The sequence below is a fragment of the Pseudopodoces humilis genome, chromosome 7, assembly GCF_049639895.1.
Source record: "Pseudopodoces humilis isolate 2021_Gansu_Grassland_sample_001 chromosome 7, ASM4963989v1, whole genome shotgun sequence".
In the NCBI taxonomy this organism is placed as follows: Eukaryota; Metazoa; Chordata; class Aves; order Passeriformes; family Paridae; genus Pseudopodoces; species Pseudopodoces humilis.
Genome location: NC_142206.1, coordinates 7,727,441 through 7,737,334, shown reverse-complemented (window position 1 = coordinate 7,737,334; position 9,894 = coordinate 7,727,441). Strand labels below are relative to the sequence as shown.

General features: G+C 62.3%; 3 protein-coding genes across 6 annotated transcripts; 2 read left to right on the top strand and 1 right to left on the bottom strand.

Moving 5' to 3' along the window:
• The first annotated feature begins 211 nt into the window (after nucleotides 1–211).
• Nucleotides 212–2,397, top strand: TMX2 (thioredoxin related transmembrane protein 2). Of its 2 annotated transcripts, none has more exons than XM_005529000.2 (8): nucleotides 212–410; nucleotides 805–865; nucleotides 1,025–1,138; nucleotides 1,274–1,350; nucleotides 1,425–1,531; nucleotides 1,619–1,684; nucleotides 1,793–1,922; nucleotides 2,021–2,397. In XM_005529000.2, the coding sequence occupies exons 1-8, from the start codon at nucleotides 222–224 to the stop codon at nucleotides 2,159–2,161; spliced, it is 885 nt and encodes a 294-aa protein (XP_005529057.1). In that variant the 5' UTR covers nucleotides 212–221; the 3' UTR covers nucleotides 2,162–2,397. The 2 variants fall into 2 exon arrangements, with proteins under 2 accessions (XP_005529057.1, XP_087913463.1); XM_088057337.1 differs by having other exon boundaries at nucleotides 1,619–1,673; nucleotides 2,021–2,155.
• Nucleotides 2,398–2,534: 137 nt separating this feature from the next.
• Nucleotides 2,535–3,748, top strand: SELENOH (selenoprotein H). Of its 3 annotated transcripts, none has more exons than XM_088057338.1 (5): nucleotides 2,535–2,606; nucleotides 2,884–3,098; nucleotides 3,174–3,319; nucleotides 3,392–3,505; nucleotides 3,575–3,748. In XM_088057338.1, exons 2-4 carry the CDS (start codon nucleotides 2,947–2,949, stop codon nucleotides 3,490–3,492), a joined length of 399 nt encoding a protein of 132 aa, XP_087913464.1. In that variant the 5' UTR covers nucleotides 2,535–2,606; nucleotides 2,884–2,946; the 3' UTR covers nucleotides 3,493–3,505; nucleotides 3,575–3,748. The 3 variants fall into 3 exon arrangements, with proteins under 3 accessions (XP_087913464.1, XP_014113405.2, XP_005529059.2); XM_014257930.2 differs by having other exon boundaries at nucleotides 2,541–2,606; nucleotides 2,854–3,098; XM_005529002.3 differs by having other exon boundaries at nucleotides 2,545–2,606; nucleotides 2,922–3,098.
• A 79-nt stretch (nucleotides 3,749–3,827) lies between these two features.
• On the bottom strand, nucleotides 3,828–5,385 carry BTBD18 (BTB domain containing 18). The gene is made up of 3 exons (XM_088057336.1): nucleotides 5,231–5,385; nucleotides 4,765–4,901; nucleotides 3,828–4,630 (listed from the first exon to the last, which is right to left on the bottom strand). The coding sequence occupies exons 1-3, from the start codon at nucleotides 5,383–5,385 to the stop codon at nucleotides 3,828–3,830; spliced, it is 1,095 nt and encodes a 364-aa protein (XP_087913462.1).
• Between the last annotated feature and the right edge of the window lie 4,509 nt (nucleotides 5,386–9,894).

Below are 9,894 nucleotides of genomic sequence, written 5' to 3'. Positions count from 1 at the left end.
GTGCCCCGCGCGGGGCCGCCCCGCCCCGCCATTGGCCGAGCACCGCCCCTGCACCGCCCCTGCCCCCGTTGCTAAGGGAGGCTCGTCCCAGCCTTTTGATTGGCCTCGTCTCTCTGTCCTCTCATTGGCCCGCAGGTGCAGCGGAGAGCCCGCCTCGCCTCTCGCCATTGGCCGGAGGGGGGAGGCTCCACCCCTACTGCAGTGGGCGGGACGGAGGGAAGATGGCGGTGGTGGCGCCGCTGCTGGCACTGCTGTGGGCACTGCCCGGGCTCTGCCGGTGGCTCGCCCGGCCCTACTACCCGCTCTCTGCGCTGCTCGCCGCCGCTTTCCTGCTCGTGCGCAAGGTCCCGCCGCTCTGCCGTGGGCTGCCCTCGCAGCGGGAGGATGGCAACCCTTGTGACTTTGACTGGGTGAGGCGGCGCGGCCTATTCCCGCACCCCCGGCCTGTCCCCGGGCCTGTTCCCGCATCCCCGGCCTGTTCCCGGGCCTGTTCCCGCACCCCCGGCCCTGGCCTGGTTCCCTCCTGCTCACACAGCACCCCGGCCCGGCTGAGGGAGGAGATGCCCTGGCGTTGCTCTGCGATGTCCCCCTCCAGCCGAGAGATCCCCCCAGGCAGTGGTCGAGCCCATCGCCGTGGGACGGCTCGCTTTTCTACCTCGGGAGGGATGGGGTTTCTGGGCTCTGGCAGGGCCTTGGGGCCAGTAGGGCCTGGCATGGCCACAGGTCCCTGTGCAAGGCCAGGCCAGGCATGGCTCCAAGGTGTCATGAGCACTTGCAGCTCATGCTGTCACTTCTCTGTGCCAGAGGGAGGTGGAGATCCTCATGTTCCTCAGTGCCATTGTCATGATGAAGAACCGGCGCTCCAGTGAGTCAGGGGGATATGGGAGGCTGGGGCTGCTTATGGGGCCTCCTCCAACAAGAGTGGGGGTGGCATCTGGAGGACCAAATCCAGCCCTCCCTGAAGTTACCCCCAACCTTCTGGGGGAATCTGGTCCTATCCCTTATTGCTGTCTCTGCATTGCAGTCACCGTGGAGCAGCACATCGGCAATATCTTCATGTTCAGCAAAGTGGCCAATGCCATCCTGTTCTTCCGCCTCGACATCCGCATGGGGCTGCTCTACCTCACGCTCTGCATAGGTGAGCCGGGATGTCTTCCTGCCCTAGATTCACCTTGCCCTGGCTCCCCCTTGCTGCTCTGGGGCCGCCCAGCTCGCTGCTCAGGCCCAGCCTGGCCCTCCTGGCACTGGGAGGCTCAGGGTGCTGTCATTGCAGTGTTCCTGATGACCTGCAAGCCGCCCCTTTACATGGGCCCTGAATACATCAAGTACTTCAGTGACAAGACCATCGATGTGAGTATCTCCCAAGCCCTGGGGGTTTTGTGGGGGCTCTGCCCACCCCCCCTAAGCCCATGCCCCTGTGGCAGGAGGAGCTGGAGAGGGACAAGCGGGTGACGTGGATTGTTGAGTTCTTTGCCAACTGGTCCAGTGAGTGCCAGTCCTTTGCCCCCATCTTCGCCGACCTCTCTCTCAAGTGAGTGGCACCCACTGGGATCTTGGTGGGTGACGGGGCCCATGGTCCTCCGTATCCCTCACAGCCATGTGTCCCCATCCTGCCCAGGTACAACTGCTCAGGACTCCAGTTTGGGAAGGTGGATGTTGGCCGGTACACAGATGTCAGTACCAGGTGTGGGGAATACAGCCTGGGCAAACAGGGCCCACTCTGGGGCGGTCCCTGTGACCCTCCAGCCCGCTCAGGCTGCCTGAAGGTCACTGTTGGCTTGTCCTGACACAGGTACAAGGTCAGCACCTCACCTCTCACCAAGCAGCTGCCCACCCTCATCCTCTTCCAGGGTGGGACAGAGATCATGCGGCGACCGCAGATCGACAAGAAGGGCCGGGCTGTGTCCTGGACCTTCTCTGAGGTGGGTGGGACCCTCCAGCCTTCTGTTCCCCTGCCTGGCCCGTGCCTGGGAAGAAAAGGGGAGCACGAGGTCCCACTGATGCTATGTCTTGGCCACAGGAGAATGTGATCCGGGAGTTCAACCTTAACGAGCTCTACCAGAAGGCCAAGAAGCAGTCGAAGCCGCGGGAGGAGGGGCCTGAGGAGCCCCTAGCCGTGCCAGCGGCTGCGCCTCAGGAGGAGACCAAGAAGGACAAGTAGAAGCTGCCCTGTACTGTCGCCCATCACTATGTCACCATCACCCTGGTGGCACCGGCCCTGCGAGCCCGCCCGGCCCTGCCCGGAGCCGCTCTCTGTGGGGACTTGTCCCGGCTGAGCCCCGGGAAAGCAGCGGTGCCCCCCGGCCGCGTGCGGGCAGGGCGGTAGGAGGGGCCCCGCTTCGGTTAACGCTCGCTCTCATCCATCACTGACAATAAACGGTCCGTGCCGTGCCTGTGTCCCGTGTCCGTGTCCGTGTCCGTGTCCGTGTCCCCGGTCCCGGACCGCGTGTGGGGGCGGGGCTCTGAGCAGCCCTCGCGCTCTGATTGGCTGGGGCGGCGCGGGCGGAACCAGAACTCGCCGGGGCGGCTCCGGTGCCCCTCTCGGCCCCGCCCCTTCCGGCCCCGCCCCCCGGCGGTGCGCGCCACCGGCACGTGGCCAGCGGCAGGTAGGAGGCGGCGCGGCCTCTCCAGATCCCGCGTGTGTCCCCTCCCTTCCCCAGGGGCCTCGCTTTCCCTACTCTCCCCAGCCTCACACCGTGGCGGGATCCCTGGGGAGCCGATTCCCGCCCTCCACAGCAGCATCCCAGCGGGGACCCTCATTTCCCCCAATGGCGCATCGCCGGGGACTGGCCCTTCCTGGCCCTCTCCCACAGCACTGTCCCCATAGGGACCCACCTTTCACTTCCCTGACAGCGCAGTACCTGAGATCCCTTCTCACCCCAGAGCGGCATTCCTGAAGCCCCTTTCCTGCTCCGGCGTAGGCCACACCGCCTCGGCTCTCCCAGGATGGCTCCCCGCGGGAGGAAGCGCGGAGCCCAGCAGCCGCCGGCGGCCGAGGCACCGGAGACAGCGGAAGCCCCGCAGAAGCGGCCGCGGGCCCAGGCCAAAGACGAGGGCAGCCCCGGGGACATCGGCCCCCGTGTCGTCATCGAGCACTGGTGAGCAGCCGAGGTGCCGGGGGCGGTGTGAGGTCGCCGGTGTCCCCCGGGTCGCTGACCGCCGTGTCCCCACAGCAAGAGCTGACGCGTGTTCGGGCGCAACGCGGCGGCGGTGAGCGCGGCCCTGCGCGGGGCCATGGCCCAACTCCCCGTGGACATCAACCCCCGGCCGCCGCGCAGGAACAGCTTCGAGGTGTCCCTGGTGAAGGAGGACGGCAGCAGTAAGTGCTGGGCCGGGGGACGGTGGGGCCTCCCCGGCACCCCTGATCCCATAATCCCCCTTATCTCTGCAGCCGTGGAGCTGTGGAGCGGTATTGGGAAGGGACCTCCCCGCAAGCTGAAGTTCCCCCAGCCGGAGACCGTAGTGGAAGCCTTGAAAAGCAGCTTGGCGTAGAGGCATTGGCCAGGTGAGCGGGGATGGGACTGGGATGGGACAGGGATGGGACCAACAGGGACCAACTTCCGTCTCTTCACAGCCAAGCCAGGACCAGCGCATGTGGCACGAGCGTCCATGAAGAGGCGGGACCAAGTGGGGGGCACCTGCCAGCCCCAGTCCCGTTCCTGATGCTGCAGCTCTGTCACTGCCAGACCCCTGGCTCCCTCCACACCCCGTTGTTCCCCCAATCTCCAATAAAGTTTAGTACTCCACAGCACAGCTCCAGCCCTTTATTCCAAGGACACACAGCCCAAGGGGTGCAGGCAATGGGGTGAGAGGGAGAGCCAGACCCCCTAGGTGAGGACATCCACCTCCTCTTCTGACTCAGACGAGGGACAGGGCCAGAGGCAGACTGTGCCAGGGGGCAGGAACAGCTCCCCTGTCCCCACATCCACCTCCTCCTCAGTGTCACCTCCAGGGGTCCCTGAGGGTACTGCCTGCTGGCAGCCCTGTTGGGACACAGGGGAGTCTCCATGCTGCTGCATCCCATCACTGCGGGGCTGCTGGGGTGGACAGCACTCGCTCGCCTGCTCCTGTGTATCCACATTCTGGGGGGGTTGTGCTTCTGTCACCCCCACATCACCCAGCAGCACTGAGGGAGACTGCACCTCCTGCACCACCTCCCAGCACCCCCAGCTCTCCACCTTCCGCAGCCTCATCCGCCCTATGGGGCTGGGCTGTGTGTGCCCCAGAGAGTGTGGCTGCCTCTGGGGGGGCACCTGAGAGCTGGCACTGCCAGGCTCAGCTGTGTCAGGTGCCACCATGGTGGAGGCTTCCTGAGTGGAATGCAGGCAGGAGCGGTCGAGCTGCCGCTGGGGTCCCAGTCTCACCAGGCGTCCTCCCCAGAGCTGCAGCGACTCGAGCTCGGTGACACGGAGGCGGCGGGCGGCTGCCAGCACCTCGTGCACCTCCTCCTGCGTGACCTCCAGCTCGGCAGTGTAGAAGAAGCGCACCAGCTTGCGCAGCACTCCAATCTTCAGCCCCGCCAGCTCCAGCACCACCCTGCAACCCTGGGGGGGCAGCTCCCGGCCTAGCTGCTCCATGAAGAAGGGGCTGCAGACGGAGAGAACACTGCAGTGGGCCACCACTGCCTCACCTGCAAAGCAACAGTGGCTGTCACTGCCCTGCAGCCCCTCCTGCTCACCCCAGTCCTTCCTAGGAGGTTGCGGAGACCCTCCCCGCAGCTCCCCAGGTGCGCTGGCCCCTCCCTCGGCAATGCTGCCCGCTCACCTTCAGCCCACAGGACCACATCGCAGAAGACGTCGGCTCGCTGCTGCTGCTGGTGGAGGTGCTGGAAGGCCGTGCGCAGCAGGCGGGTGCTGCGGTACAGCAGCTGCGGGGTGGCTGTGGGAGAACCCATGGGCGTCCTGCAGGGACAGACAGCGTCGTGCTGGGGACTCGGGGACCAGCGCCTGCCTGTCCTCTTCGGGCTGTCCCAAACGGTTGGGGGCCGGGATGAGGCGGGATCGATGTGTGCAGAGCCCCGTTTGCCCGTGCCTGGCAGCGCCGCTGGACAGCCCGCGCTGTCCCCACACTGTCCCCGCACTGTCCCGGTGTCCGCCTGGCCCCGCTCCGGCCCCGCCGCCCCGGCTTCCGCGCGTCCGCCAGGGGGCGCCACAGCGAGCGCTGTGAGGCCGCCGCAGCCTGAGGCGCCCCCGGCCCGGTCCCCGCCGCCCGCCCCGGGCCTGCCGCCTACCTGCCGAGCGGGGCGCGGGCCACCGCCGAAGCTCCCCGGGGCTGCGTCCCGGGCCCGCGGCACGGAAGCGAGGAGGGGAGACCGGGATCGGGGCCCTGCCCACCCTCGCCTCGCGCCCGCGGCCTCACGTGGCGCGGCAGCCGCGGCCCGCCCATTGTCCCGGCCCGCCGCCAACCACACCCCGGCAGCCAATGGCGGCGAGGCGGGAACGAGCCCGATATGGCGGCGGTGGCGGGGAGCGAGCTGGGGGCGACATCGGAGGGTACCGGCACCGGTGCTCGGCGCAGACCCGCCTGCTGTGACCGACCCCTTCCCGCTGTCCACCCCCAGCCGCGGTGCTCCTGCTCTGCCCGGGCGCTGGAGGCACGGCTCGTGTTTTGTCGTGTGATGGCGGCTGCGCTGAGGGCAGCCCTGGGTGCGGCCACCGCCGGTGGCGCAGCAGGGGCTGCACCTCATCCTTCCCTCAGCCTCGTCGGGCCACGGAGACGACAGCCAGGCCGGGGCTGCTCATGTTCACTGCAGTGGTGGTACCGAAGAACACGAAGTTGATAATGGGGAAGGTGCTATCTGTAGCACCTGCTGTCTGGAGCAGTTCCGGGTTCAAGAGCTCAGAGCCCTGCGATGCTCCTTGGTTTAGATTTTCAGACTCCACTGTGCCCTCGCGTGTGAGAAATGGTATTTTCTTGCCCCAAGCTTCTGAAGGGGACAATTGATGGTACTTTGGAAGGCATCCTTCAAGCAAGCAATGCTTCCCACTTAGTTTGAAAGTATTTTGTCACTTTATAAAGCACCCATTGTACAAACATCTGCATCAGTCACTCCGCATACACGAACAAAGATTATAATCCATCCCCATCGCCTGGAGACAGTGGCTGTTCCTACAAACAACCCAAGTGGGTGGAAATTTCAAGAGCTGCAGAAGGACAGGAGCCTGAATGTCGCCATAGAGTTTAACTCTACAAAGTCTTTGAATGTGGTCTTGCAGAGGGATTTTCATCTGGTCAGACATGTGAGGTTGGTTTTTCTTCTCTGTTTTTGCTGTATGCAAAATGGACACAAACCAAGGAAGAAAGTGGCTGGTCCTGGGCCTTTGAGGTCACTGGCAGCCTGTCACTGCCCCCGGGTGGCTTGGAGCCCAGCCCAGAATACCAAGGGATGCAGCAAAACAAGTAATTTCATATCAAAGTGCTATCATATGCTCCTAAAAATAGAAGGAAAATAGAGATGTTTCCTCCCCCACCCCTTGCAATCCTTTGGAATTACAATCCTTTGGAATTACAATGATTGGAGCTGTTGCCTGGAAAGCCTGACCTCACTGGGAGCGCATGGATCCAGATGCCATGGAGTGTCCTGAGACAGTGAGTGGGACCACAGTGGCAAAGGGGGCAGCCACATTCCAGTGAGCAGGGCTGGGGTTTTAGTGTTTCAGCACTAATCCCTGTCAGGCAAAGCCCCAACTCCACTGTACCCCAACAGCTGCAGCGCTGTTCTCCCCCCTCACCAGTGGCCTTATCTGCCCTTAAAATTCACTGATACTCGAACTGGCAATCCAGCAACCCCTCCCACTGTAGGTACACAAAAGAGGCCTTTTATGAGTGTCATTTTTACTAGTATCCAAAGCCAAATAACACAGAGTGGAAAAATCACCAGCAGCCTTTTGTCCCATTGACCCCTCTCTCTAAACTCCATTTCTGCTGCCAGATTTTCCTGGAAAAAAAAGAACGGGATTGCAGTTTTCACTGCAGACCATGTCAGAGCTTGAATCTTTCTGACCACCTTCAGGTGCTCAGAGGCTGCAGACCTGCAGTACAGCGGGTGTCCTTGGCCCTTGGCACTTGGCTGGGCACAGCCCTGCGTGACTCAAGAGGGTTGGGAATGTCCAGCTGGGCTTATCTCCTGGTGGGATTCACTGCAGAGGGGAAGGTGAGGCCTAAAGTGCCAGGCTGTTCAGGCTCCCTCTGCTATTGATAGGAAGAAAGGCCTTCTCACAGGACAAATCCCATCTTTCCAGTGTCTCTCAAGCTCTCAAATCAGCAGTTTCTGAGCCAGTTTCTATAAGAGAAAGGAAATTCCCATCTCAAGTCTCATAGCTGGGATAATTTTTTCAGCTATGTCCCCTTTGCCTATGTTGCAGGGCAGGACCTGCCTCTGAGTCCCTGCTCTCCAGAGGGACCTTGAACCCTGCACAGTGTCAAAAGGGATGGATGAAGGCAAGATCTGAGGCTGGGAAAGGAAAGAGGAAGGAGAGACTGTGAGTGGCAATAGATCCTTGTGGGGCTGGGAAGGAAGGAGATTTCTGTGCACGCTTCAGTCATGTGCACATTTGGGCAAAAGATGTACCAGGAATTAGATAGTTCGAGGGCACGATGGGATGCAGCCAGGCTGAAAGCAGGATGGTCTGTGGGCATGGGACAGCCCAAGCACAGTGGGAGGCTAGTGGGAAGCAGGGACACCACGAAGCATGTCGAGCTGCACTGGGAGGGTGGGCTTTGGGCTTGTTTTGTGGCCTGGCATCTACCAATTGGAGCCGGAAAGCTCCATCAGGCCCCACTTCCCTCCTTCCCCCCTTCAGCGCTGGTGTCTGGACGGATGAGTTGCTTCACCCCCCTGGTGCCGCACTTCCCTTCATGCAGGGAGGGACAACAACCTGTCGGGATTCCCATAGGAAAGGGGCTGCGGAAGGGCCTGTTATCCTGACCTGGAACAATGCAGGCCATCCCCCTGAGCTGCCTGCGTGGACCCAGAGACGGCAGCCTTCCCTTCCTCCTGCCCTCGGCTGCCGAGAGCACAGGCCTGCCTTGTAAACAAATTGTCTTGCTCTGTTCCGGTGGCAGCTGCACTTCTGGGCGTCTCATCTGGGAAAGGCATCAGCTGTAGGATGAAAGGGGATGTGCAAGATGTTATTACTGCAATTACTGTAAAAGAGGGGAAACTTTCCCATGCTAGTAACGTATCACTCCTCTTCTCAGGACGCAGTGGGACAGACTTCTCTGTCCCAGGAGTTATAGTCAATCAAGAGCGTGATCTGCTGCAGAGTGAGCTGAAGGTGGAGGATCAGGGTCCAGCCTGCCTTCCAAAGTAAGTGCTACCGGGTGTTCCAGCTGCTGGGGCAGGGCTGGGGCAGGGCCAGTGCTTGAATAAACCCTGTGCAGCTCCCTCCTGGGGACAGGAGGCACTCACCCAGTGTCAGACACATGTTTGCAAGAGCACCTTTAGTCTTTAACAAGGGCAGAGGGAGGGTGTGACTGTGCTGGAAACCTCCGAGACCCAGCTGCCCCTGACAGAGGCCTCGAAGGATGTGTCATTGGTGCTGGGATGGAGGAGCAAGGTGTTTCTGATGCCTTTTCCCTGAGGAAGAGCTGCCCCTTGGGAGTTGTCAGGTGGGTGAAGACTCTTCTTCCCAGAAGGAATTTGAGAGCACCTCTTCTCCCTCCTTGTACCTGAGACTCAGGGGATGCACCCATCTTCCTCCTCGTGTCGGCCAAGAGTAAGGGAAGACAGATGGGGATTATTTCTAATCTGAGAGCAATTCTCACTGGAGGCACAAGGCTGAGAGGGGATCCAGCTTGCTCGTTTTGGGTGACAATGAAGATGAAGGGATGCAGAGAGAAGGTCTCACTGGCATGCTGTGGAATGAAGAGACCCTCTCCTCCCTGGGAGGGGTGGACCAGCTCTTCCTCTGCTGTCAGCTGGTTGGAGATTAGAGAGGGTTTGGGGGTCCCACACCCTGATCATCTCCTTAGATGTGCCCTTTGTATGCATCAAATCCCATTTCGCCTCATTCCACCTTTCTGCACCACCTTTAGCAATCCCCACAGGGCTAGGGATCACCTCCTTCACACCTCCATCCGCAGGCTGTTATCACATCCTCCCTGCCTCCAAGTGCATATTTACGCCAGGAATCACCTGTCCCACCCCAAACTGTCCTCAACTCTTTTCCTCTATCATTATCTCACTAAGAGTTTGGCAGTCAGGAGCAGGCAGGGTTCTCCCCGGTGCCTGACCAGGGACGAGGTAGAAGACTGTCACCTTCACGGGACCTGGACTTCCCACATGTGAGCAGCCCGGGGCTGGCCCGGAGTTACTTCCTTGCCTCCCAGGGAAGGGGAACCCCTCCGCCACGGAGGATGAGCTGTGGCTGGGGTCCCGCCAGCACCTGCTTCCTAGAGCTAGAGGAGACCTGGGGACCTCCTGCATCCCATTCTGCCATGGAATCTTGCTTGTGGGCAAGTTTCACCCTGGACAGGGTAACCTATTTTCCCGCCGCTCCAGAGGGACAGGCCGCAGGAGGCTCTACTTCGGCCGTGTCCCAGAGAGCCCCCTGTCACACCATGCTGGGGCGGACCCGGACCTTGAGATGCTGCCGGTCTGCTCCAGAGCGGCACGGCCCCAGGTGGAGCCGTCTGAAGGTAGACTCCGGTTTGGAGACTAGGCACCGCTGGGGCAGATCCCACGCGAGGCACAGACCGTTCTCGGGACAGCCGCCCCGGCCCCGCCCCGGTCCCGCCCGTCCTTGTCGTGGCTGCTGACGCCGGGGGCGGCCCCGTGCCCGCCCCGCCCCGCCCGCCGGACTAACTTCCATTTTAGGTGCGGGAGCGGCGCGGCCGCACGGCGGGACCCGACCGACCCCGCGTTCCGCACACACCGCCCCGCGCCGCCCGGCG